At 54.1% G+C, this 26317-nt stretch overlaps 10 protein-coding genes across 10 annotated transcripts; 4 read left to right on the top strand and 6 right to left on the bottom strand.

Moving 5' to 3' along the window:
• Nucleotides 1–5: 5 nt before the first annotated feature.
• BU25DRAFT_359043 (uncharacterized protein) lies at nt 6–2709 on the bottom strand. The gene is made up of 3 exons (XM_033703627.1): nt 2545–2709; nt 431–2497; nt 6–365 (listed from the first exon to the last, which is right to left on the bottom strand). Exons 1-3 carry the CDS (start codon nt 2686–2688, stop codon nt 240–242), a joined length of 2337 nt encoding a protein of 778 aa, XP_033566443.1. The 5' UTR covers nt 2689–2709; the 3' UTR covers nt 6–239.
• Nucleotides 2710–2884: 175 nt separating this feature from the next.
• BU25DRAFT_475577 (uncharacterized protein) lies at nt 2885–4806 on the top strand (the record flags this gene model as incomplete). Its single annotated transcript, XM_033710934.1, has 4 exons — nt 2885–3068; nt 3124–3387; nt 3477–4566; nt 4620–4806. The coding sequence occupies 4 exons, from the start codon at nt 2885–2887 to the stop codon at nt 4795–4797; spliced, it is 1716 nt and encodes a 571-aa protein (XP_033566442.1). The 3' UTR covers nt 4798–4806.
• A 372-nt stretch (nt 4807–5178) lies between these two features.
• BU25DRAFT_406793 (uncharacterized protein) lies at nt 5179–7739 on the top strand. The gene is made up of 3 exons (XM_033705368.1): nt 5179–6292; nt 6340–6591; nt 6647–7739. The coding sequence occupies exons 1-3, from the start codon at nt 5321–5323 to the stop codon at nt 7628–7630; spliced, it is 2208 nt and encodes a 735-aa protein (XP_033566441.1). The 5' UTR covers nt 5179–5320; the 3' UTR covers nt 7631–7739.
• Nucleotides 7700–9669, bottom strand: BU25DRAFT_384032 (uncharacterized protein). The gene has a single exon (XM_033704313.1). The coding sequence runs from the start codon at nt 9290–9292 to the stop codon at nt 8168–8170; it is 1125 nt and encodes a 374-aa protein (XP_033566440.1). The 5' UTR covers nt 9293–9669; the 3' UTR covers nt 7700–8167.
• Nucleotides 9670–9855: 186 nt separating this feature from the next.
• BU25DRAFT_384031 (uncharacterized protein) lies at nt 9856–13779 on the bottom strand. Its single transcript, XM_033704312.1, has 2 exons — nt 13476–13779; nt 9856–13396 (listed from the first exon to the last, which is right to left on the bottom strand). The coding sequence occupies exons 1-2, from the start codon at nt 13505–13507 to the stop codon at nt 9997–9999; spliced, it is 3432 nt and encodes a 1143-aa protein (XP_033566439.1). The 5' UTR covers nt 13508–13779; the 3' UTR covers nt 9856–9996.
• Nucleotides 13780–14268: 489 nt separating this feature from the next.
• Nucleotides 14269–15746, bottom strand: BU25DRAFT_145739 (uncharacterized protein). Its single transcript, XM_033700605.1, has one exon. The coding sequence runs from the start codon at nt 15625–15627 to the stop codon at nt 14488–14490; it is 1140 nt and encodes a 379-aa protein (XP_033566438.1). The 5' UTR covers nt 15628–15746; the 3' UTR covers nt 14269–14487.
• Nucleotides 15747–15798: 52 nt separating this feature from the next.
• BU25DRAFT_331705 (RWD-domain-containing protein) lies at nt 15799–16607 on the top strand (the record flags this gene model as incomplete). Its single annotated transcript, XM_033702413.1, has 3 exons — nt 15799–15865; nt 15921–16001; nt 16051–16607. 3 exons carry the CDS (start codon nt 15799–15801, stop codon nt 16605–16607), a joined length of 705 nt encoding a protein of 234 aa, XP_033566437.1.
• A 99-nt stretch (nt 16608–16706) lies between these two features.
• On the bottom strand, nt 16707–17659 carry BU25DRAFT_331967 (uncharacterized protein; the record flags this gene model as incomplete). The annotated part of the gene is made up of 3 exons (XM_033702421.1): nt 16707–17351; nt 17401–17561; nt 17611–17659. The coding sequence occupies 3 exons, from the start codon at nt 17657–17659 to the stop codon at nt 16707–16709; spliced, it is 855 nt and encodes a 284-aa protein (XP_033566436.1).
• Nucleotides 17660–17771: 112 nt separating this feature from the next.
• On the bottom strand, nt 17772–18553 carry BU25DRAFT_406787 (UBC-like protein). Its single transcript, XM_033705367.1, has 4 exons — nt 18430–18553; nt 18297–18376; nt 18117–18242; nt 17772–18068 (listed from the first exon to the last, which is right to left on the bottom strand). Exons 1-4 carry the CDS (start codon nt 18500–18502, stop codon nt 17928–17930), a joined length of 420 nt encoding a protein of 139 aa, XP_033566435.1. The 5' UTR covers nt 18503–18553; the 3' UTR covers nt 17772–17927.
• A 324-nt stretch (nt 18554–18877) lies between these two features.
• Nucleotides 18878–24360, top strand: BU25DRAFT_384016 (uncharacterized protein). The gene is made up of 6 exons (XM_033704311.1): nt 18878–19095; nt 19148–19321; nt 19371–19577; nt 19625–19713; nt 19760–22219; nt 22267–24360. The coding sequence occupies exons 1-6, from the start codon at nt 18951–18953 to the stop codon at nt 24256–24258; spliced, it is 5067 nt and encodes a 1688-aa protein (XP_033566434.1). The 5' UTR covers nt 18878–18950; the 3' UTR covers nt 24259–24360.
• Nucleotides 24361–26317: the final 1957 nt, after the last annotated feature.

The raw sequence follows: 26317 nt of genomic DNA, 5'->3' as shown, positions 1-26317 counted from the left end.
TATGTATGCATTGTCTGCCTTTGAAATAGCCTACGGACCAGCTACCTACTAGGTATAAGATACACGAAACCCAACATACCATTAACCACGCTTTTGAGCACCGCTCATTGTCTTTACTGATGGCACTCCCGTTTGATTCCACAGTACTCACTCTTCACTTCAAAGCTCAAAGGACTCGGCTTCCTGGGCAAGCTTGATGGCGGGGGCTTCAACGGAACAGGGTTCATCGGCAAGGATCGCTAATCCTCTTCGATCTCGCCCTCTTCACTGCCAGACCTAAGAGCGCGGTCTTCTTCCTTGATAGGCTCAGGGACGGGAGTCTTGGACTTACCGCGCGGGTCGGGACGGGGTGAGTAGCGAGGGCGCTGTGAGCTGTTAACACATGATCCAAAGGAGGTAGAGTGTGGGAAGAAAAGATGTGAAAACTTACCTTGACATCGCGACGGCTTGCACTCACATCGCTCTCCCTTCTGCGCCTGGAACTTGCTGTCCTACCAGCGCCATCGCCGTAGTCGAGACTCACGCTGCCTTCACGTGGATCGGCGCGACTGAGGGGGTCAGCGCGGTACGTCCTCTCGCGTTCGACCTCGCGTTCGCGGCGCTCACGGCCGTAGTGGTCTCCTATAGGGCTGCGACGGCGCTCATAACGATCATCATCGCGATGGTCGCGGCGACGCGGGGGTGAAAGACCTGTGCGCTCGGTATCCCTGTATCTAGCCTCGCGGTCTTGCTGGGCTCGCCTACGCTCAGCGGCGTATGGGTCATGTTCAGGTGAGCGGGTGCGCGTGCGATGACGATCACGGCGGTGAGAGTCACCGTTGCGGTACTCACGATCTCTGTCGCCACGGTCACGCCTGTCTCTGCTTCTCGGACGATCATCACGCCTGCGGTCGCGGCGCTCGCTCTCTTTCTCCTTCAGGCGCTGCATGTACTTGTCGAAAGCGCTCTCGCGGAGGGTATCTGATTTCAGTGCGCGGTACTCGTCTGTTTTCTCAACACGGGGACGTACCACTTCCCAGGTATCCTGCACTTCGACGGGAGGCTCGAGGCGCTTGATGACCGAGCGAAGGCGGTCGATTGCGTGGCGCTCGTCGGATTCCTCGATCTTGCGCTCATCTTCTTCGCGCTTTTTGACCTTCTCGAGGATGTACGAGTAGATGTCATGCATCGACTGTTCGTCAATGTTAGCTGTGCGAGAATCTTTGCGCATGACACTCAAGAACCCTTCGACCGGGGTCGCTGTGGTGACCTCGAAACGTTGGTGCTCCAGCACATCAAGGGCGTAGCGGCGCAAGGTACGGAACTTGCCCGTCTCCTCCTCCAAAGCATCCCAGAACAGATCAACTGGAGAAGATCCGCTCTGCCCAAGCATAGCAGTATAGCGTGCGTCGTTCTCGACAAGAGGGTGGATGTCCTTCCACTTTGTGCCATATCTGAGCTTGCCACTGTCCCTGAGCTCGTTGAGGAGCTTCATGAATGCGTCTCGGTTCTTGCGCTCGATACGGTGCTTGACGCGGCGCTCCGCTTGGACTCGATCGTTGTGCTCGCGCTGGAGCTGGCGAATGTGCTTCTCGAATTGGTTAAGGACGTCCATGCGACTCAGCGTTTGGAACTTCTCGCTCTTGAACTCGTCCTTCTGTTCAAGCTTGGCTTCGGCTGTCTGCCAGCGGGTGAATGGCTCGAGATCAAGGCTCTGCATAAGGCCAAGTATCTCGTCGAGCGCAGAGTTTCTGCTCTCAGCCTCCTCTTGTTCGTGCGCCTTCTTGAGGGTGATGATGTACTCCTCGAACAGCTGTCTGCGCTCGTTGTCGTCCTTGGCCGAGCGGAAGATGCTCTCTTCCTCGATGATAGGCAGCGCCGTCTTCCAGCGTGTGTAGTACTTGATCTCGGCGTGTGATCGCAGCATAGCAGTGAAGTCTGAGCGCAGCTTAGCCTGGCGATCCTGCTCCTTGTTCTTCTCCTGAGCACGGAGGTCCTCGCAGTATCTCTTGAATGCCTCCTCGCGCTTCTCCGGCTCAGACATGGCGCGCCAATTGGGGTCTTTGACGCCAGCGCGCACGGCTTGCGCCCACTCCCAGTCAGGCTGGACCTTCATCTGCTTGAGCACCTTCATGAAGGCAGCCTCAGCTTCTTGTGCGTTGGCGAACTGCAGCTCGGTGCCGGTCGAGAACTCGACTCTCGGTCTGTCGCCGCCAAACCCGCCATCGCGCTCACGGTCGAAGTCGCGGTCGCGGTCGCGGTCGCGACGCTCAGGCCGGTACTCGTCACGCTCTGGACGGCGAAAGTCGTTTGAAGGAGGAAGCTGCGCAGGGCCCGCAGCCCATCCGGCAGGACCAGCTGGCGGGCGCTGCGGCGGCATGTTCGCCTGGGCTTGGTCCATCTTTCTCTGGACGTCCTCGGGGACGTTCCATGTTGTCTGGCGCGACTCTTTGTGGTAGTAGTACGCCTTGCCCTCTGGAGTGAGCTGCCTCGCCCAGCCAGTGCCTTCAATCGCGCGCTGCTGACATCAGTACTGATCGCTTCTGTAACACTGTTGCAACGTACCTCGACTTCGTCCTTCAATTCATCAGGCTTCTCCCATGTTGTCGCATTTGTCGCAGCGTTGTGGTAGTACTCTTTGCCTTCTGCAGTCTTCACTGCCCGCCATGCAGATACAGGCATGCCCATTGGGGGCGGATAGCCGTTCATCGCGGCACGTGATTGACGTTGTGTCGTGAAGAGTGAGCAATGCAAGGTCGCGCCTCGACTTCGAAGTTTTGGACCGTTAGCGCACTGACCACCGATCCCTACATGGGGAAGCTCCACCTTCACGCACCTTGCCGCACGTGAACTTTACCCTTACACTTCGGCCTGTCACTCATCTGGAGGGCTCACAGCGAAAGTGATGGGCTCGGAAGAACAGCCTCGAGCCAGTCTCGACTTTGCAGAAAGCTCAGTGTTGGAGGCAATCGCACCTGCTACTTCGAAGGTTGACATCGAGGAGGCATTCAACTCGTGGGATGGCACTGTCGAAGACGAGGGCGCGTCAATATTGCCCTTCGTGAAGCAGAGACATGTGCTGCTATTTGGTATGTGTATCCATCATATTCATTCAGACAAGCCTCTTACTCATACGCAGGCTAGATGAATTACTCCCGGTTTACGTCGTCTTCCGGACGCCGTTACTTGAAAACGAAGTACTAAAGTCGTACCTTGATCGATTGGCAGTCAGCCTCGACGTATTTGCTTTCGGTACAACCCCTGGTCCGGATCAAGAAGCAAAGGCCTTACCCAAAGAGCTGATCTGCTCCGAGACGATCAAGGACACTAATGAACCTACAATTGTGCTTCACGAGAGCGGAGACGCAAAGCACGCCTATGTGTTCTGGAAGGTTGAGGTCGCCATAGGTGAGTCTTCCAGTCTCACACGCTCTGATACACCGAATACCTCCAGCCTTCATCGCAATGCGTGTGTGTATTGAGCTAACGATGTGCAGCTCGACCTCAAGGCCGATTCCACAAGCCTGCTATATACTTTCAACCCACTGCATCTCTGAAACCCGATGTCACGGCGAAGCAAAATGTATCTCATAACGACTACCTCCCGAGTCGGGTTCCACCAGCTCTCAACCTGCTGCAATCGTTCGAGCATGATCCGGCGCTGGCTGGCATCCACCCTCGGCTGTCAGCGATGAGGATCAGTAAAATTGCACCGTCTGCACCTCTTGCTCGAGAGATGGTTCGACCGATCAAGACTGGGCAGCGGCCCCTCTTTCGAGCTGTACCGCCTCTGATGTGGAGGACCAGATTCGCGAAGGTGCACACGTCGCTAGCTGACTTGTCACTAATGGTTTCACTGGATATTGAAGTTGCGCAATACACATCCTACAACGTCAGGATCAAGACGGTCGATCTGTTACTACACGGAGGCGACATCAAAGCTCTGACAACCGTCAACACTGTGGCAACCTCCAGCCCTGGCGATCAATTGAGTTACTTGTACAAGGCCACTCCAGATCTAGGCCCTGATGGCACACCTGCACTTGGGAGCCAAGGCCATATACTCACTCTAAACATCGAGGCCGACATACTAGTGTCCGATGGCTGCCAGCCGCACGTCGCCATCCAGTGGAAGACAGCGGTAGACTTTGCAAGCGAGCAGCAGTCGAATTTGATCAAGGCTGCGCACCGGCTGAGCAGTGCTTCACATGCTGGCAGTATAAAAAGCCCCGACAGCCTCCCGGCTCAGGACACAGACGAACCAAACGCCCCGAACGATGCGATCAATGTCACGCTAACAATTTCCGGCCCACCGAGTGTTCAAGTTGGGGAGCTGTTCCATTGGGGCGTCTTTATTGTCAATCGCTCAGATAAGATCAGAAGGTTGGCCGTCATGGTGATTCCCAAGAGAAAACGAGACGCACACAGACCACAGCCTTCCGCTTCCTCCATCGGTGGGCACAGTGCTGAGAAGAAGGAACTACTTGCGACTGCCGTGCTCGACGAAAACATCATTTATGGTAGGCAGAAGGGCGCGAAGACTGAACCCACCGAGCTGGTGTGTCTGACAACGGACATTCGTCTGGGGTGAGTCGAATACCTCCGGAGGTCCGTATCATCCAACGAGCTAACATCTACAGACAACTGGCGCCAGGCTCATGCTACACAGCAGACCTGAAGTTCATTGCGCTTTCTGCTGGCGTACAGTCGGTGGAATCGGTTCGCGTCATCGATCTCGCTACGAATGAGACAGCAGACGTTCGGGACCTACCAAGCATTGTAGCAGTAGAGAAGCAACCAGAAGGCATCGAGACTTGAGCGTCTGTGGAGTAGCTTTCATATGGCAGGAAAAACTGGACACAAACATACCGGTTCCCTGAGTTTTGAGAAACAGTCAGGGTGGCTTTGTCCACCTTCTGCTAGCTGAGAAGAATTCAAAAGACTACATGTGATTTTTCCTCCAACAGACTGCTCCATCCTTTAGCGTTGAAGGCCTCCGGACTTCAACATCAGAACAAGAGGCCGTAACTGCGGCGGCCGAGCTCTTACAACATGTAAGAGTAGATGTCGAATCTGAGCCTGTCGATGCACGAGCAATGCAGATGACATGGATGCAGCACACGAGCCAATGACATAGCCTGTATCCTTCCCCGCAAAGTAGGTTCCGATCATCAGTGGAGTCGCCGAAGCCGCATTGACTGCCGTCGATAACGACGGCGCAACTCCAAGGAAGGCATCTCAACTCTCACAAGACAAGCGGCGGCGGTCGGGTGGCACCAGCAGCCGAGACGAAGCCAGGATGAGCCCGCGACGCGTCTCAGTAGTCGATGGCAGCGACACGATGAGCCCTCCAAACGACTCGAGCGCGAACCAGAAGCGGAAGAGCGACGATGGGGCGCCGCAACCACGGGCGAAGCGCAACCGCTACATCAGTATAGCATGCAACGAGTGCAAGCGTCGCAAGATCAAATGCAACGGGCAGACGCCGTGTCAAAGATGCGGCAACCTCAATCTCGAGTGCCTGTATGCGCCCAACTGCTGCAACAACTTCAAGGAGAGCGACGAGTTCAAGCAGATGACAGCGCATATCTCGAGCCTGCAACAGCAGGTAGACGACCTCTTCCACAATCTGAGCAGTCTGCGCACGCAGGTCGATGTGCACAGCAATGGCTCCATCGGCACGCCGTTCACTCAGCAGGATTACCCGCCTATGCTCCCTCCACCATCTGCACGCTCGAGAACGAAGTCGTTCAGCAAACATCCCCGCTTCCATGGCCCGACAGCGAATGCATTCAATCTGGGAGTGGCACGGTCAAGCCTCAAGACAATGGGCATCACCGCGGCCGAGGAAGGGGAAGACGAGGGCGTGGTGACTAACAACCCCACACCGCGAGGATCGCCACCTTTCACAGGGCAATTCATGCCGAAGGCGCCACTGCATGCAGATAAGGATCCGATATGGTCCATCTCCAAGCAGGAAGCGCTCAGGCTGGTGCACGTCTGGCATGAAGAGCAGGGGATCATGTACCCCATCTTGGACATGGACAAAGTGCTGCGCTACACCCAGATGCTATTCTCGTTTGTCGAAGCGGCTGCGCAGTCTGGCTTGATGCAGGGCGCTATGCCGGGTGCGGACTCTATCATGGACGACCAGACCAGCGTGTTGAAGTTGGTGCTTGCAATTACGCTGGTCATGGAAGGAGGAGGGAAAGACCCACTGGGGGAGAAGCTGTTCGAGAACGTGCAGAAAGTCATCGAAAGAATACTGTCTGAGCCTGTGAGCTTACAAAGTATCAGTCTCTTGACCTTGACCGTAAGTCAATCACTGTTTTCACTACTCGGTGTACTCATCAAAACCAGGGCATGTACCACTTCACCCGCGACGACGAAGGCCTCGCCTGGCGCATGATCGGCCTTGCAGCACGACACTGTCTCGAACTCGGTCTGCACCGCCGCGAAACCTACCCCACCCTGTTTCCCGATCCCGACGAGCAAGCCTCCGCTATCCGCATCTTCTGGTCCGTCTACGTGCTCGACCGGCGCTGGAGTCTAGGCACCGGTATGCCCTTCGCCCTGCAAGACGCGGACATGGACCACAACCTGCCGAAGCCTGTAAGTCGCAATTTTCACACTCGTAGCAACTTTGACGTTTACTGACGGGTTGCAGGATGTTTCAACACACACATCCACACCCTACCTCAACGCCATGATATCCTACTCCGCCATCGGCAGCAAAGTCTGGAAATCCGTCGCCTCGACCTCCGACACCTCCTCGCCCTCCGACGTCAAGATCTCTAAAGAAGACATATCATTCCTGGACTTCCAGGTGCTCAATTGGCACCGCTCAATACCAGAACCGCTCAAGTTCAAGCATCCAGACAGCCAATCACACACCCACCCAACCGAGCCTCCACCGCGAGCCCTGCACCGGCTGCAAATCCTCCTCTACCTACGGGCTAATCAGATGCGGATATTGATATACAGACCGGTCCTCCACACCGCGACGACGATCATGAGCTATCTCGACTTCGCCCACACCGTAGTAAAAGTCGCAAAAGACACAATCCGGATCCTGACCTACATCAACCAAACATCTGACATCTATCGGTGCCAACAAACAATGTTCAACTACTTCCTAATCTCCGCCCTCGCTGTGCTGTTCCTGGCTGTTGCGCATGCACCGGCTGAGTTCTCGGGGCAGTGTAGGGATGAGTTTTATATGGCGCTGGATCTTGTGCGCGGGTTGAGTGGCGAGAATCATGTGAGTAAGAGGTTGTGGCGCACGGTGAGGGCGCTGAAGGAGGTCGGCCCGAGACTGGGGTTGGTGAGCAGTGAGCAGTTGCCGAACGATGAGCATTCGAATGCGGCGGTGGCCATGGCGGGCTTAGCAGGCCATCCCGTCGACGAAATCGCCTTGTACAATCGCGGCAATCCAGCGCAGAATGGAGCTGTGCACACGCTGGATACGCCGCACGGGATGGCGTTAGATCTCACCACGCTGTTCGAGGCCGCGGGTGGGACATTCAACCTCAATGGCTTCGAGGGTATGGGCGGGATGCAGAACGGTGATCAGGGGCCGTATGGGAACGGGACGCCTGCGTATGGGCAGGAGAACGATGAGTTGGCGCGGATTATGAAGGATTTGTTTTGATAGCTGTGAGCGTTACACACCCGCTTTGTCGTTCGCTTGGGACATAAATGGATATGAGCGACGTTAAACGTTCAGCAGTGAATTGATATTACTTCTTCGTGAAGAAGCCGGCACTTCTCGGTTCGCGTGGTAGTATAGAATCAAATGAAATCTATCTATCCAATGCCTGCAAGTCTAATCGCTCCGCAAGGACCATCTTACTGCAGATGAAGACGCGCCTGATGCAGATCCAGAAGAAGACTCGCTTGAGGCAGAAGGATAGCACTCTGAATAAGACGAGTAATACAGGCTCTTGAGCATCTGACTCCGCCAGCGCCGTTCATGTATGAGAATCTCCCATCTCCGCTTATTGTGATGTTGTGGTTCTGCAGGAATCTTCCTCATCGTCTCGCAATCACCAAACACGCACTTGTCGCCCCATCCTTCGATCCTGAAATGTTCGTCGCGCTGCCAAACACCTAGCGCTGTAGTAGGCGGATCCTAGTCCGCCGCATACTCCTTACGCTGGCGACGCCCCAACTCCGTCTTAATTGGCACCTAGCCTGCTGCAGCGTCGACAGCCACACCGTTTGTGTCCATAGGGCTACCCTCAGCCTGCTGAGCTCCACCGCCGTTTGCCGGCCGCCTTCTTGTGCGTGCTTGTTTCCGTGTCCGATTGGCAGGTACACCAGCCTTGCCGCCCTCTGCTACATCCACCATGTTCATGTCGTCTTTGTCTGGCCGGTCCTCGTCCTCAGCGCGGTCTTCCCAGTATCGTCGTGTCTCGTCGAGTTCGGTGACGTCTGCCGGGCGCATTCGTAACCACTTCATGCGCGGACCTGAGCGAGCGCGCTCGCTGACGCGGAAACCGTAGATGCGGGGCTCGTAGATTGATCCTACACCAAGACCAGGCGCAAGGTTGTTCGGCGCGACACCGTTGATCAATGTGACGTTTGCGGGGGTGGTGTTGTTGCGGGACTTTGTCTCTGCGCTCTGGGCCTGCAGTTGGGCGAGGGCGTCGATGGTGGCGGATGTGCTGTTGCGCAGGCCGCCGCTGATGTCGAGGTCTGTGAAGGTCATGAAGAAGAGGGAAGGGAATGTTGTGCCGAAGAAGGCGCCGTCGACGGTTTGGAAGCGCGAGTTGGGCGGGGTGTAGACGTCGAGGCAGGAGGGGCAGAAGAGCTTGACGGTCTCGTGGCCGGGGCTATCGTTCAGGCCGACAGGCAGGACTTTGCAGGAATTGCAGTTTACGCGCGGGCAGGTGCCGAAGTGCTGGAGCTCGTATTTCTCTGCCATTTGCTGGATACCGGGCCTAGAGGTGATGTAGCGCTGGTGTATCAGGCCGTAGAGGAGCTCGGCGGAGCTTTCTATTACGCTCAGGTCTGAGGCTATGCGTAGATGTCTTCGGTCACTTGCCCTTCGGTAGGCTCCCCGCTCGTCACCCAGGACCTCGTCCTCGTCGTCGTCTTCCTCCTCTTCCTCTTCGTCCTCATCGTCGTCTTCTGGTTCGACGTCCAGGATCATCTCCAGTGCCTCCTTGTACATGGGTACCTGCGATTGCAGGCCTGTAAGATTGAAGTCATCCTCGATAAAGTCCTCTGCAACCTCCGCGAAGTACTCATGGCCGAGCAGGCCGCAGAAGGACGCGACCCACGACTCGGTGACTTGCGACGACGACGACATTCTGGGAACAGACGTGCGCCGCTGTGTTTGGCCGGCTCAGGGTGCAAGGCGCAATTCCACTCCGCGAGTGCCGGGACCAGGAGGGGTCGAAAATGTGAATGTGGGGTCGTGAGTCGGTCTTACGCAAACACGCGGTTCTGGTGCCAGTAGAAGCTTTGCCTAGTTTTGCACACTTCACGAACAAGCTGTTGGTGTCTTATCGCGTGTGGTGTGGTGCGCACAAGCAGTTACAGTGGGGCTCGGCGTCGTGATGCGAAACAGTGAATCAGGCGGGGTAGCTGTCGGTGAGCGAGTGTGGGTGGAGCTTGAAATCTGTTGCGTGAGGTCAAGCCCTATTCGCTCGATGATACTGTTATGAACATCCAGTGAAAGGGTTGTTTATGAAGCTTGCGCGTTGTGACAGGCGCATCAGCGTCGTCGCTTCCAGCCACGAAGCTAGCCTTGGCTTTTGCACGTGATTGTACATTCTGCTGGGCAATATCGAACTTCAAGCCGATCACGTATCCTGAAAATACTCACAGGGAAAAGACAGACATGGGAGGAACACAGTAGGTCAATAAAATCGAAAATCGTGTATTTACTTACAACATGGCATTATGTATGGTATCAAGAACTGAATCAAGCCTCCCAAGGGCAACGCCGCGCTGAAAGATTTCCCAAACCCTATCTGGGTACCTGAACGCCGTCATTCATGTTTTGAATGCTCAAAGGGCTTTCCTGTCCGACCCGCGTTTCGGTCGTGCCCTGTAACTCCCAAGACCAATATCAAGTCCACCGTCTTGCACCGTCATGCCATCGAAGAGCTCCTTGCCCAATGTGATGATTTTAACAGTATTACCAAAGCCCACTGCAACGCTGCGCTTGCCCAATCTCACTATAGGTCCAGGGGCTACTACGAGAAGATCGTCTTTGGCGTCGTCGTCCATGTCATCGTAGTCGTTAGGAAGTAGCGATCGAGAACGAAACTCGCCAGTTGACGACAGTGTCCATGCCTCCCACGGGTCAGTATCGTTGGTCGACGTATGCGTGTATTGACGGCCGTTTGTGGAACCATTGGTGAACCTGGATGAGACGATTGGGTTTTTTGGTTTGCTGGCGCGTTGCCTCACGGCAGATGTGGGAGCGATCGAATTGGGTGCATCGTCATCGTCATCGGATATGACTGATGGGGTCGAGGTAGATTGTGTGCGCCTGCGAACGCCTACTATGCTGGAAATACTTGTTGATTCCCAGACGCCGGCTGGTTCGACATAGTGAACAGCTTCAGTGGTGCATTTGAGTCCTCGGCACTTGTGCTTCACCCTGTCTAGTGGTTTTCCAAGGCATATCTGCGAAATCGAGGTATCCTCAGGGGTGAAGGTCTGCAAGATCATATGCTCCTTGTCTTGTTCGGCATACGCGACAGACAGCGTCTGGACCGCGGGGGCGCCGCAGTGGCATTGACGCCGCGCAGAGTGCATGGCTCGGAAGGAGTGTGGCTTGATGTGCCCAATCTCGAAGGCATGTATGAGTGCCTTGCTGTTGAAGTCGAATATCTCTGCTCTCTCGTCGCGGAGGGCGAAAATCAGCCCGAGACTGGGTACACAGTGAATGCACTTGACCTTGGAGGGATTGCTGTCCGGCGGCGGACCAGGATCGAGACTGGCAACAACCTCAGATGATGCATTGTTGGGCTCTTGTAAAGACAAAATGTGTACTTCGCCTGGTTTGCACACGAACACAAGACTGGCGTCGCCTTTGGCTTTGACATAGAGCTGAGCACAGAGTATAGCACTGGCACTGATCCGTTTCGTTCGGTGGATGCCAGTGCGTGCCTCAAGTTCAGTAAGGTAGCCATCCGGGCTGAGTACCATGACGTACGGCTTCTCGTTGTCGTTGCGGGTGATATTGACGAAGGAGAACAGCGCCGGCACTTGCCCTCGAAAGTCAACATTCGGGAACATCAAAAAGCGCGAGGCAGGGATGCTCCAGAGGCCAATCCGTCCACTGTCGGTGCCCATAGCGAGGAAGGCGCCACTCTCGTCCAAAGCACTCGCCACGATAGGCCATAGTTTGGGTTTCATGGAGGCTGTCTGCAAGGTCGTAGGCATGTAGCCTGTTCGTCCGTTGAGCCAGATCGAAGTGGTTCTGTCCAAGCTTACACCCGCCAGGTTGCCTTTGGAGCACGACGACATGTGGACAATGTCCAGTGTTTGCTGTGTGGGTAACGTCTTGACAGAGAAAGACGCCTCTTCCGCGTCGTCGTTGTCTGTGACTTCAGGGAGACCGGTCCACAGGAGGTAGTTCATTAGTAACGTAACGCCGGCTATCAGGAACACTGCCATTAAAGCTGCTGGAAATGTATGACCTTGCGCAAAGCGTCGGAGGTGACCCATCAGGGTAGTGGGTGCTTGAGGCTTGTCCCTTCCTCTCGCTCCGTTTGTTACAACAAGTATTGGGTCGTAAATCCGAGCGATGAAGTTATGAGCACCTGGCTTAAGAAACGCAAACAGCTCCTTGGCCGTGTTGTGATCTTGTAACTTCAACCACTCAGCAGGCGTTCTTGCTTGGTTGATTGGTGGGGAAGTCCACTGGACTCCATTGCTTCGCCGTTGCCTCCTAGACATGAACTTCTTCCGGACCGTGTCGAGAGAGAAGTGCTGATCGCTAACGTCGAAGAAGTGCCAATTGATAGCCAGGATAATCGAGAAGATTGCGACTGTACCAGCGAAACGCGTACTCAGCGGCGTGGTACCTTCCATCAAAGCAACGAGCCATGACCGACGTTCAGGGCGTTTCTTTTTGGAGCCATTAGCAAGGTCAGCTTGTCCAATTGAATCAGACAGCTCCATGCGCTGTACGTCCACGCTCAGAACGGCGACAAAGAAAGTGAGGTGGTAGACGAAGTCGAAGACGAGTGTGACCGCTGCAAAAACGCAAAAGTCAGCTACCCACGGCGAAACGAATCGTGAGCAAAGGTAGATCAGGGCGAGATTCTGGAAAGCAACCGCGAGAGACAGATGACCAACCTCTCCGAGCGCATTTCCAATGCGCTGTTGCGGGGGCATCTCTGGTGGTGTTTCCAAAACGGCGTTGATCAGTCGGAAGATGTTTCCTAGTCCATAACAGAACACCACTGCTGGAAACCAGGGCCTCGGTATCCGCGCCAGATCGATTCCCAGCCATGTACACAAGGAGAAACTGGCGATGATGCAGATGGCCATCTTGGCGCCGACAGTGATGAGCAACCCGAACCAACTCTTGACGGCGCGCAGCTGCATCATTCTCGAGATCACGTAAACCGCCGTGACCATGTACGAGCCGGCAAGAAAGATGTCGTCCAGCTTCGACATAGGCTTGACGCGAAACTCGTATAGGCGATTCCTCGTGATCTGTCCATCCTGTGGGAATATTGCCCAATCTGGTCCAAGCCCTTGTGCGAGCGTTCTTGCCCTTGCGTCCCATTTATCGCCTAGGTCTGAGTCTTCTGTCTGATCGAACAGCGTCAGGACCAAGGCATCGGCCGCTCGAAGCTTGTTGTTGGCGAAGAGTTTGCCCGCGAAGACGGTGCTTGGTCGCAGGGTGAGGTTCATAGAAGTTTGTTTCTTGCTGCGCGCGTTGATGGTCTCGAGTATGTTCTTGTCGCTCTCCAGTGCTTCATGCGAACAGTCCCAATACATCAAGGGCGACTGCCAACCCCACTTCTGCCCTAGCCTTGGCATAACACAGCTTGAGTTGTCGCGAGCGAATACTGTCGTTGGGCTGGGTCCCCCTACGTCGAAGCCGCCATCGATGAGAGCATCCTGAACGTCCAAGGCTTTGCGCAGCACGCTCTGGTTGACTGCGCTCATGTAGTCGCCATGCACCCACACCTGGCGCACCACAACATCGGCGGGGCGTTCGCCCTCAACTTCCGTCGTCGAGGTCCAGACATGCTTGGGGAGGTTGCGCAGGCCCGCGCCGGCGGGACTATTGGTTTGGAAGACGGCCGGGTAGCAGAGCAGCACCGAGATGCTGATGGTCAGGACGAGCGAGAGCAGCCAATGCTGCGCGGTAGCAGTGCCGTGGGCCTGGAACGCCCGGCGGATGGGGTGTGAGGGCGAGAGTTTGGGCGGTTCGGTCGTCCTAGGTGTTGTTGAGCTTATGCCTTTTGCGGACTCGGAGGACTCGAGTGCAGATATGCATCACGACTTCGGAGACTTACCCTCGCAGCGGATATAAGAGAAACCAAATCATCTAAAAGTCCCTCGCGGGAGCATGCCCAAACTTGCGAAGAATTCGGCCTCAGCTACCTCAGCTGAAGGTTTGAAATGCGCGCGCGCTCGACTGCAGCAGCAACAAGAGACGTCGCGGGGTGAGGCTGGACAGAATCATGGAAGGTGCGGAGCAGCAGCGCTAAACGTCAAACTCAAACCCAGAAACCACCGGGTGGGCGACGGCGTCGCTCGAATCGCGGGACTTGTGGAGATCGAAGAGCGGTAGCGACACGCATTATTGTCTCTTCGTGGCGTTCGGGCGCGCAGGTTGAGCATCCAGTCCATGCCAAGGAGTGCATCACAGCGTTACACACTCAATGCAAGCTCGCCAATGGTGATCACTTTACGCGAGCAGTCGGTGCAGAAGTGTCTCAATGCAGTTACAGCGACGGGAAAGGTCTTTGAAGTGGTTCGAGAGCACCCGTCGAACATGTCATTCATCCACTTCGGTTATGCCTACCAAAGCCTCCAAGACAGACTACAAAAAGCGGCAATGAGCGGAGACCCGACCACTTGGAATTGACTGTCTGGGGGAGACGTCCTCGACGGCGCACAATTGCAGATCACTAGTTACATACAGCGAATACCCCAGTGCCGAGCACATACAGCGGCCGATGGCATGCAGGGCCCGTGTTACAATTCTCCGGAGAGCCTCAAGCACCGTCCCAATTGGGGCATCCACGGAGTCTGTGGCACCAACTGTTTCTAGCAATTATCGCGATGGTGCTCAATGGCGCTCTGTGAGCGATGGGCAACAGTAGCGGGACCCGAGTACTACTATGCAGGTAATCTGGAATTACTCTGCTTCGAACAGTGTGGGCGCATCGCAGGTCAGACCACAACGGAGAGGCTGAGTGCACGAGGAAGGGGCATTGGGCACCTCCGCCATGCCGCCATGCCGCCATGCCGCTTCCTTCTAGAACCAGCTTTTGCACCTGTCGATTTCAGAGCTGTAGCGCCTCAAGCACCTTCCATCTCCTCATCGTCGTCCTTGCCACCCTCCTCATCTGACCACTCATCTTCTTCTCCCTCAACAGCCGGGCCCAAAATGTCGTTCAGCTCCTTGAGAATTTCCTCGGCATGCTCCTTCAGCCGCTCATCTTCGTACTCCAACATGCCATACAGCTTGAGGCAGTTGTCCAGCCACTCACGACTGGCCTTCAGCAGCGAGGTGACGGTCTTCTCGTGCTCCCCTCCTTTTGCTTTCTGCTTGCCTGCAAGCAAGTGCAAGCACCAGCCACCAAGATACCAGGCCTCAACACTGCTGTCGTTCTCGTTGACCAGTCTCTCGAGGGTCTCCATAGCATCATCCTCCATGTCAGCCTCCATCAACAGACGTGACAGACTGATCAGGGTGGAGAAGTCAGGAATTTTGGGGTCGTCTGGCTCCAGATCTTTCCACAGCTCGATACTCCTTGTCAATGCTGCCTGTGCATCCTCCTTTCGCAATTGTGAAATCCTTATCGAGGCCAATGTTTGAAGAGGTTCCGCGTTGTTCGGCGCAACCATGAGCGCTTCTGTGACTGCGGCTTCGCACCGTGCCTCAGCGTCTGCTTCCCACGACAAGTCTGTCATGTAGACCTCCGCAATACCGCATAACGAGTTTGCGATCTTCATCTTCTTCTCTTCCAGCAAATCCTCGACCTCTGCCTTCCTGACCAGCCTCCCGTCGAGCTCGTCAATCTCCCGCCTCAAGACTTCCACACCCTTCTCGAACCACCGTACTGACTCAGCTCCACCATCCTCGTTGAGTTGTGCCAGCCAGAGAAACTTCTCGGCGCCATCATTTACACCCTCGGGGTCAAGAAGTATAGCGACCTGAAAGGCTTCGCGCGCAGACTCTGGGTCGCCCAGTTCGATGTTGATTTCGCCGAGAAGATTGAGCGCAGGGAGAGCCGCTATTGTGGGCTTCGAGGTAGGCTGAAGAATGTTGAGGGCCCTTCTTGCTGCGACGAGAGCTTCTTCTGGTTGCGAGGTCTGGAGGAGGATAGCGGCTTGTGTGAGGAGCTCTTCGGCTGAGGCTTTTGACTTTTTGGATTCGCCAGATTTTGACTTCTTCTTGACGTCACCGGCGCGTGTTGAGGGTTTCGTTTTCGCCATGGTGTAGAGTCGTGTGGGGTATCAAAGTGGTGTTGCGAAAAGAGCGTCTGTAGAAAATATATTTCCAGAAGAATGACGGTGGGTCTCCGCGCTAGTCCCCGCCATCAACCAGAACCCTGCCCACATGTGAGCTTCTACAACACTCTAGCTTCTCGAAGTAACAATTCCACAATGGGTGTTGAAGACCAAAAAGAGGAGAGGGAAGTCCTCGAGTCAATCTTCCCAGACGAAATCACAGGTACTGCGCTCGATCACAACTCTAACATGCCTAGCATGCTCACTCTCCTCCGCAGATGTTTCCGAAACAGAATTCCGAGTTTCAATAGTCCTCGATGTCACACCGGGCGATGAAGACCCAGCAGACCTCGAAGGGCGTACGTGCATAGATTCCCTATACACCCCTACCTACTAACGCCCATCCAGCGACAATAATCCTCAACGTCCAATACCCCCCCTCCTACCCCGACGAAGCGCCCCGCCTCGACCTAACGCAACCCCCCAACGCACCCAAACACCCATACCTCGACATCCAAGATGACAAGCAGCGCCTCTTGGACTCTCTATCCGAAACCATTGAAGAGAACCTGGGCATGGCGATGATATTCACTTTGGTCACTGTGCTCAAAGACTCCGCTGAGTTGTTGATTAGTGAGAGGCAGAACGCGAAGCAGGCGCTCGCGGACATGGAAGCTGCGAAAGTCGAGGAAGAGGAGAACCGGAAGTTCCAGGGCGAGGCGGTGACAAGGGAGAGCTTTTTGAAGTGGAGAGAGGAGTTTAGGAGGGAGATGGAGGAGAGGAAGAAAAAAGAGGAGGAGGAGAGGGAGGCGGAGGACAAGAAGAAGAGGATAGTGAAAGAGGAGCGCAAGCTTACGGGGAAGGAGTTGTGGCAGCAGGGCTTGGCGGGTAAGGGTGATGAGGAAGACGAGGAGGGGGATGATTTGCAGGGGATGAAGGATTTGAAGGTATCAGCGTCTTCTTAAGAGCTGAGTTGAGAGAGAACAATGCATATACCCGTTTGCGGGGCGCAGAGCGCTCTTGTCAATATGAACACATATATCACTGGGCGAAACGCTCATACATCAACGCTTCAACGCTCGTATAGGACTCTTCTTCCCCCCTCTAACAACCTCCTGTCCCTCCTTGAGCGCCAGTCTCGTCTCCTCATCCACAATACCCTGCATCTTCTTCGCAATCTCCCTATCCTTCGCCAACTCCTCTTCATACGTCGCAACGTTCTGCTTCTCCGCCTCGTTCACCGCATCCGTCCACTTGATCCTATCCTCCCGCCTCCCAAGCTGCGCCACCATCAGCATGTCCCACTCGTCCTCCTGCTTGGCCAATGGCAGCCAGTATTTCCCCAACTCGATCCTTTGGTGGAAGCGCCCAATGCGGCGCGTGAGTTTCTGCCGTATAACGCGCGAGAGGGAGGCGGGTTGCGGTTTTGTGAGGCGCAGGAAGGGGATCCCGTTTGCGGAGGCCATGACGGGGACTTTTCGCGCCCCGGATACTTGCGCATATGGGCGGACGTTGAGGACGGCGCGCTCTGGTGGGAGGACTGCGAGGGGGTGTTTGCCGGATGGGTGGGGTGCAGGAGGAGGTGGTGGTGCAGGACGACGAGTTGGAGGAGCGTTGGTCAGACCGTGTGGTAGGGCAGCGATGAGCTGTGAGAGAGTGCGTGTGCCAGCAGTGTCACCTGCGGTTGAGGCATCGAGCTTGTCTACGGTCTAGTCATGTTTAGTGGGCGCGACGAAGAGCTGGACCGTAGCAGCATACCTCATAACCGAGTTTGAAGCTTAGTCCTAGCTGGTAGGGACTTTGTATCTTCCTGTTCTGGCGGAATTTATTCTGAATAGCATTGCGCAGCAACGTGCGGTCGTCATCTGGGAGGCCCGCGGAAGAGCATCCTGAAAGCAGTGCTCTGTATAGAGCAATCGCTGGGAAAGGAGTTAGCGAATGGAGTAAATGCATGTACGATTGACGGACCTGCTACACGATGTTGCGTCGACTTCTTAGGTTGAAGAAACCGGGGCATGCATGGGACGGGTCAGTGGTGTTGGAGGCCAGAGATTCCGAGCAGCTCGGAACGCGAGAAAGCGCATGGTCACGTGTCAGCCAGCAAATTGTATGCATGGTGGAAAGCACCCATGCGATGTTGATATTGATGTTTCATTTGATCTTTCTGGTAACCTTAACCCTTATAGCTGATATGGGCGGCCAAAACTCCATACATATGCACGTTGGTCAATCCAATCCCGGGTCATTGTTCGCTTTCGTGTCGTTCGTTGGTGGAGTCTTGCTCTTTAGAAGGTAGAACCCTCTGGCGGCTGGGGCAGCTTCTTGTTTTGAGGCAGAGCCATGTATCTGCGGAGTTCGATCAGAATAGTCTCCATTGTGAACTCCCTCTTCCACTGCGCCAGGCATGGCAACTTGGAGGCATCGACCTGGGCTCTGTTAGCAGGAGCTTTCTGGTGGGACATGGCCCTTCGTACCTTGCCATTCTGTGCATTCACGCAGGGCAGGTTGATCTTGGATGTGAACTTGATTTCGGGCGGCGCATCGGGGTAGTTTGGGCCGCAATGGATCGATACACTGTAGATGCGGTTCTCGTGAACGCTCTATGTTACAGCAAGTCAGCGTGCAGTCGCCAAATACGTGTGAAGTGAGCGTACGTGAGGCGGGCCGAGGATTGTGCCATTCCAGTCTGACATCAACAGATCGTCACCGTTGTCAAGTCCGTACGAGCATGCCTCTGTTTACTCTCTCAGTGTTTGGCCTTTGTCTGACTGCTGTCGTCTACAATACCAGCGCCGAGACCCTTCTCGCCCTTTTCGAGCTCCTCCAGCAGGCGGAAGTTGCGCGGTACTTTGGCACCCATGTTTGTTGGTGTGTGGTTGTGTGATGGAGAGAGGGCGTAGGGAAGTGGGATGGTTGCCCCGCTATCGAGCTGGTCGTGGTAGCTGTCGCGCGCGTATGGAAGCACAAATCGTGGTCACGGGTGATTGGGTGAGACGATGGATTTTATGTCAAGAAGATGAGGCTGAGTACAAACGGTAAGGCTAGAACTTGAAGATCTGCTGCATTTCTGCGGTTTGGTAAGCTCTTTCGATCTCTTGGCCTATGACGACGGAAGGAGCTCGCGGCCAGACAAGGGTCCTGCGCCTGCCTCGTGCGCATGCGGATTGACCGCCTCCCGTACTGCAAGCTTCACCTGACAGGACAGGTTACCTTTCGACATTGGCTGAGACAAGGAGGACATTTTGCGATTTTGTGCTGCTATCATCCATGGATAGTATCCATATGCCCTTGTCGGTCCTTCACGCAGCATGACAGCCCAGATTCTGGCGGCGGAACTAGGGAATCTGATCTCGGATTCGAAGCGCAAGAACACGGAGCTTCGAACGGCTGCAGAGAAAGCCTTGCAGGATCTCAAGTCGTTGTCTAATACATCTGAGGCTCAACTTTCTGCAGGCAAGCAATCATCGTGTGAAGCAGACATGTCTAGCGCTAACAAAATGGAAAGACCTTTCGAGACGACCACAATTCTGTTCTCCATTTTTGATTGCCTGTAGCACTCAAAATGCAAAATTCACATCGACTGCTGTCTCATGTTTGCAGCGGTTGAGCGTCTCTCGAGCGTTGCCCAGAGAACGGCTATCCGAGGTCCTTGAAGCCTTCAGGCAGTCTGCAACATCAAGTATGATCTTGTAGCGAGTCAAGCATGTGCCAAAGCTAACATGCCCCAGGTCATGATGTCCAGTTGAAAATATTGCAGGCGTTGCCGTCTTTACTGCAGAACTATCCATCTGAGATACGCGGAGAACTTCTGTCCACTGTGCTGCAGATATGTTCAGGCTTGCAGAACATCAAGAATCCTGCCGTCAGCAATACCGCGGCTGCTACTCTGCAACAGCTTGTCATAGCGATATTTGACAGGGTCACAGCAGAAGATGGTGGGTCTTCATGCCTTCCAGATGAACTATTCTAACTTTGTTCAAAGGCAGGGCTCTCGAGATCCCAACAGTCACTGACGTCAAAGGAGACGATGGCTTTGTTCCTGTCAGACCAGCGGCAAATGATGCATACAAGGTCTGTACACCGATTGAAAGACGGTGCATACACTGATGATGCTCAGGTGTTTAACGACCTCAATCTTCTCGTGACAGGGGAAAAGCCAGCGTTCATCCGCTTTTCAGCAATTCCACCTGCCTCGATACTTGAGCTGATCGAAGCAGTTCTATCGAACTACGGTCAGATCATGGTCGAGCATCCAGAGCAGGTTTACATACTACGAAACCTTCTGATGCCTCTTATCATACGATCGCTTTCAGATCGCCTGTCATTTCCGATCATCGTACGCGTCATTCGGATCTTGAACCTCATCATTCGCAACCACTTGACGATCCTTCCGTCCGAGTGTGAAATCGCACTTGGGCTTCTCAATCATATGCTTGATCCACAAGCATCGCAACTATGGAAGCGAGCCCTCTGCCTCGAGGTCTTCCGTGGTATCTATGCTGACTCACGACTTCTACTGGCCATCTACCATCAGTTTGATGCACAAGACGGAAAGAAGAAGATCTTCGGCGACAACCTAGCATCCTTCGTTCGACTAGCAACCGAGAAGCCTGCGCTGATTGGTCTTGGTCAGCAATCTACCGCTCCCGCGAGCTTCGCTGATGACAGTCTGGCGGGGTCTGATCAGGCAGCGGCCGCAGCAGGTGCAATGGCGGGTGATATTGGCGGGCCCATCAGCGATCGCAGCAGCAATAGTCGCCCGTCTGGGATCAGTACGCAGTGGAGCTCCATGAAGACGCCGTGTATCGACCATCTGGACAAGTCAGATCCACCAGCTTTACCTGAGACGTATATCTACAGTCTCGTTCTGACTTGCATCACCAATATCAGCGAGAGCCTGGCAAGATTCGTGCTACCTCTGACAGTACATCATGACAGCAAGAGCCGGAGAAAGACCAAGACAGATGATCCAGCTGCTCTAGACGGAGAAGAGGCACCTCCAAATGAAGGCGGACGCCGACTTTCGAGGACACAATCGTTCCGCAAGAAAACCATACCAGTCAACCCGCTGGGCCTCACCGACCATCCTGCATACGCATACATACAAACGTCGTTGATGCTTGTTACCGAGTGTTGGCCCGCGATTTTAGCGACCTGCTCGACGTTTCTTAATGCCTCACTAGACGTAGACTACTATCGTGCCTTGGTACGAGCGATCCAAAAGTTCACTCAGGTTGCAGGTCTTCTCAGAATGGCAACACCTCGCGATGCATTTCTTACCACTATGGGTAAAGCAGCTGTTCCCTCCAACCTGCTGCTCGCGAACGTGGCTTCTCCCAAGACAGCCACAGCAGATTACACTGGCATGTTCAACAACGCGAAAGGCTTGCTGAGTGTCGACAGCCATGTAAGCCAGGCATCCTTGGCCTCCGCAGATCACAGTCGACGCCCTTCGCACGACATCCAGATGCCCTCGTTAGGACCTCGCAACTTATTATGTTTACGAGCACTCCTCAACCTTGCAATTGCGCTGGGACCAACTCTCCAGTCTGCATGGTCAATTGTGTTCGAGACGCTACAGGTTGCTGACCTTGTGCTGTCGCTGTCAAATCAAAGTGGCAATCGAAGCTCGACGCATTACGCTGAAGCGGAGGGTGCTGCAGAAAAAATGGAGGCGGAGACATCAGCAGTGCAAGCGGCAGCCCGCAGACTCTTCGAAAGTACCGTGGACTTCCCGAACGACTCTTTCACAGAAGTTTTACAAGCGCTCTGTGCTCTGCTCAGTGACCCTTCTTCAACTGAGAGCGGTCAGATGACCCCAACAAATGCCGGTCGACCGCAAATTCTTCACCAGCGAAGACTAGGGAGCGTTTCCAGGATCACTTTGAACACCGATACCAACTCTCGCGATGCAGCATTTGCGTTGAACAAAATCGGCGAACTCGCTGCTCTGAACGAGGCCAGGCTGTCACAGTATGATCCCTCGGAGAGTGGCTGGGACACATTTGTCCATGAGGTTGTTCGTTTCTCCGCGGATGATCGTAAGGCACCAGCGTCGAGATTGCTTGCAGCTGATATCCTATCGCGGACCATCCGAGAAATCGCAGAGATCTCCATGTACGATGAGCAACGCGAACAGATTCAAGCACGTATTTTGGCTACCCTGCAGAGACAGGTTGCCGTTCTACGTCTCAATGATGTGAAGGTAAAGGACAGTTACAGCGACACTGACGTCCGTGTTCATCAGATAGCTCTCGATGCGTTGAAAAACGTAATCGAGCAATGTGGCGAGTCACTCGTTGCGGGGTGGGTTTCGGTCCTCGACAGCCTGCTCAGTGTGTTCCTGTCGAACGATGAGCCAGTTGAGGGCGGAACTCTGAGTGAGTCAAAGGTTCGGAAGCACGAGTCGAAGACCATCCGCGTCATCTCAAGATCACTGGCTCGATCCGCGTTCGCAACAGTACAACTCATCTGTTCCGACTTCTTGGCGTCTGTCCCCGATGCCTGCCTCTCAACGCTTTTGGAGCTCCTCCTCAACTTCTGTGGGCAGCAAGATGACCTCAACATGTCTCTGACTGTACGTACACCCATCGATCAGCTTCTTTACTCGACTGACAACTGCAGGCCATAACGTTTTTCTGGAACGTCTCAGACTTCCTGCAGTCACGCAGCGACATCGCCTCACTCCCGATTATCATTGGAGACGCTCGAACATCGCAGGAGATCCGCACTCTGGTCAAGTCAAGCTCAGAAGGTGGCAATACGCCTGCATTGTGGCTTCAGGTGTTACTCAACCTATCCACAACTACTACAGATAAGCGCGCTGAAGTACGGAACTCGGCAGTACAAACGATCCAACGTATCTTCGAGAATTATACCGATCATCTATTAACCGATGCATGGATGCTGTGCCTTCGCGCAGTACTGTTCGAAGCAGTTGAGGCAAACCTTGCTTCTCAAAAAAGCGTCCGACATGGCTCACGCAACCCGGCCGACACCATCGAAAGCTGGAACGAAACTACCAAGACCGTGCTACAGAGCGTCAGTACCCTCACTACAATGCGCCTACAGAAGGTTGACGATACTTCTACATTCGGTGCAGCTTGGTCAGACCTCCTGGGCTGCTTACAACAATACTTTGCTTTTGGCTCGCATGCTTTAGGATCCTACGTATTCGCGACCATTACTAATGTGTTATCGCATCTGGCCAACGCGCAAATGCTGGGCGAGTCATCTTTGCGCAAGACAGTGATAGTCTGGACAAGCTATCTAGACTCCCACAATACGTGGGGAACAAATCCTGGGGATAACCAGGAGGCATTCGTAGCCTATGCGGACGCGTTCAAAGCGATTTATAGATTGGCGGGTCAGAGTATCGACTCCGACCTTCCCTCCATGTTGTCCCATTTGGAAACCTGCATCGTCGAATCCGATGCTATTGCATATTCGACAGACGTTGATACCATGACTCCTCTTCAGATTAGCATCTTAGAGTGTCTATCAATGGTCGACACTACAGCATCTAGCCTTCCACCATACATGATTAGGTTGCTGGGCCGCTTCAGCGTGCTACCATATACGTCAGTCGCACAGCATCCCGAGAAACAAGGCCCGACCTTCGTCGCGCTGTCCAAGGCCTCGATGACCATGCTGCAAGAAGTAACTGTCAAGCATATTGCGCATAAGCAGATCTATACGGATGGTGCTTTCAACACCGCCTTGACACAGCTTGTGCAACCAATTAAAGAGAAGTACGCATGGCAGAAGGAAGGAAAACCTCCAACAATCTGGCAGAAAGCTACGACCACTGCCATAGCTATATTGCAAGCGGGTCTCCCACAGCTACAAGCCCATGGTATTACTGGCGAACCGCTCAACAACATCTGGGCCACGGTCGTCGATGTTTGTCACTACATCACGCGAGCCCAACACCTTGACCAAGAAAAGCCTCCAGCGTCTCTGGAGAAGGACGAAGATTTCGACATTCGATCGTTTACAGAACTACGCGACCTAATTACTGCACCTCTAAATTCTGTATCACTACCCGATAGCCTCCGCAGAACCTACACGCGCAACCTCTTCTCCGTCTCCCTCATCCACCCACCCTTGCAAGGCGAACTCCCAGAGCTTACAACATCACCGCTCGACGGTCTCTACAAGACTAGACTCGGCCAGACTGCCGTCCTACCAGCCACCCTTCGGTCGAAAATGAGCTACACTTGCACATCCGAGCTCTTCTCGCTCGTCACTGCCCGCTCCACCAATGCCTCACACATCAAGCTCGCCCAAGCCGCAGCCCCTTACCTCATCCTGCGCGCCGCCGTGCCGCTCAAGACATACATTGCCGACCACCCCTTGCGAGGCCGCATGTCGACTCCCGACTCGCAGCGGCGCGAACTGCTGCTTGTCCTCAGCAAGCTGGAAGATTTGGAAAGCGAACCGCAAGCTATTCCTGATGCCCCGGGAGTGAAAAGCAGGCATAGAAAACATTTGCATAGGCTGTATCCGCTGCTTGTGAAGGCTTTGAAGGTTTCGGGACAGGATAGGGAGGTTTTTGAAAAGTTGATTAGGTTGACGGAGAGGGTTGGTGAGGAGTTTGGGATGGATGATGAGTGAGTGATTGAGTTGGTGGAGGGGTTAGGTTGAATGGGTGCGAGATAGGCATGTACAGTATTGGGTGATGTTGGTGAAATGAAATTTTTTGTTGCAGGTTGCGTGCTTGGAAAGCAATGTCTGGTTGACTGACCTTCGAGTGGACTATATATAGCAGGTGATGCAGTAGGTCTAGTTGTGCATCTCGAAACTTGTCGATGTACGTGTGGTAAGCCGAGATAAATCTCATGGTAGGCCGAGCTTTCTCCATGGTAGGCCTCTGGACAACACATCACAACGTAACTGCCGCACATCAATCCTGCTACGCAAATTAAGCAACATCACTGATTATCTGACCCATTTGACGATATTCTGTACTGTTCGCATGTGCTCTGTCAGACCAGTATAGATTTCATAGTTGGCCGAGCTCATAGCCATGGTCGCCCGAAGTCCCTGCGTGATTAAATCAGAGGGAGCAAGAAGCCTCCCAATGTTGTTGCGGCACCTAAGTCCACTCTCAATAATGTCAGTTTGACGATATTGGGAGGTTGTCAATTGTGTAATTCCCTTTGCTGAGTGAGGATCATCGTGCCAGCCCCATGTTCAGCCGAGCTTCTGCTATGATCGGCTGAGCGTTCCTTATGGTCGGCTGAGTATTCCTTATTGTCGGCTGAGTATTCTTATTGTCGGCTGAGTATTCCTTATGGTGGACCGATGTACGGGTTACAGCAGTAAAGTGCGCTTGTTCGTTGAGCGCAAAAGAAGCGCGCAGTCGATCATTACAAAGTGGAGGTGAGTTACACTGTGCGAGTTTTGCAAGTGTTCTCAAACTTTCCGAGTTGGTCGAGCTCATGGCAGACCGAGCTTTGATCCATGGTCAGCCGAGCTTGCGAGCATGGTTGCTCGAGCTTCCTATGGTAGGCCGAGCTCTCTCGAGGTCACCTCAGTGAATTATTCGTTGGCAATATGTAGTTGCAGGCAGACATCTCTGGAAAAAGACAGATGATTGGTCGCATTTCACTGTGTTGCTACACTGTTCAACAACATCCTTTTCGAATTCATGGTAGGCTGAGATGCTCATGGTAGGTCGAGGTTTTGATTATGATAAGCTCAGATGCAGTCATGTCCTGATTACAGTCTGGGTAAACAGCACTGAATGAGGTAGGGATGTGACCTGATGTTCCTATCAGCACTGATGGGTTAGCGTTGCATGGAACTCCTCGGCGATTGTTTCATGAGGCTCATTGTGTATGCCCCTCTTGCACCAGAACGCTTGTCTCCGTATCGACAACAAAGGTAGGTCCGATATCCTTTGAATCCTCCCTGAGCCGATACAAGGCCGTTATGGTATCAGAACTGGTGATTCCAAATAGCCTGTAGGACACAGGGCTCATCTTGTCACCCGTAGTCCTAAACCCACTCGATATCTGATCTTCGGTCCTGAGCAGGGTCCAGGGTTTGACGTTGACTTTCAACTTGACACTTGACAGGTGGGGAGCACAATGTGCGGATACTGTGGACACGCAATTCGATGTGTGCGTTGCAGGACCGAAGGACGCGAAAGCAACATCTATATGTGGGTCATTCAAAGAAGCATTGATAGGGCTTCTTGATAAAAACGCCTTGCGGCCAAGACCATCCGTCCGGCAGTTCGTCCACGCCCTCAAAAGCAGGTAACCAACCGTTCAAACCACGCGATAGCCGTTGCTCCCAAGCCCTCGTTAACCGACATACGGACATCATGAGTCGAAGGGACGCTGGCCCAAGACCGTACCTCTGATATCGAGGTTTAATAATTTCCTCTCCAAGACGTCACAGGCCCAGCCTCCAAGTCCGCGGCTGCACAGTCCCAGCGGGTTAAATCTCGATCCTAGTGAGGCGGGGCTGCGATGCTAGTGCACTCCTTGCTGCGGAGATTTACGAAGTGTTGGATGGGGAGCCCTGGTGTGTCTTGGTGTTGGAATTTTGACTCGCTTGGAAATTGGCAGGGGTAGGGCAGGGATGGAGGTAGGAGGGAAAGGAACAAGCGGGGTCGCGGCACGGAAAGATTCGGTTGAGATATTGTTTGAAGTGCAAAAGCAGA

The sequence above is a fragment of the Macroventuria anomochaeta genome (assembly GCF_010093625.1).
Source record: "Macroventuria anomochaeta strain CBS 525.71 unplaced genomic scaffold BU25scaffold_3, whole genome shotgun sequence".
Taxonomy (NCBI): Eukaryota; Fungi; Ascomycota; class Dothideomycetes; order Pleosporales; family Didymellaceae; genus Macroventuria; species Macroventuria anomochaeta.
Note: the sequence above shows the minus strand (reverse complement) of the source record. Positions and strands in the feature narration are given on the sequence as shown.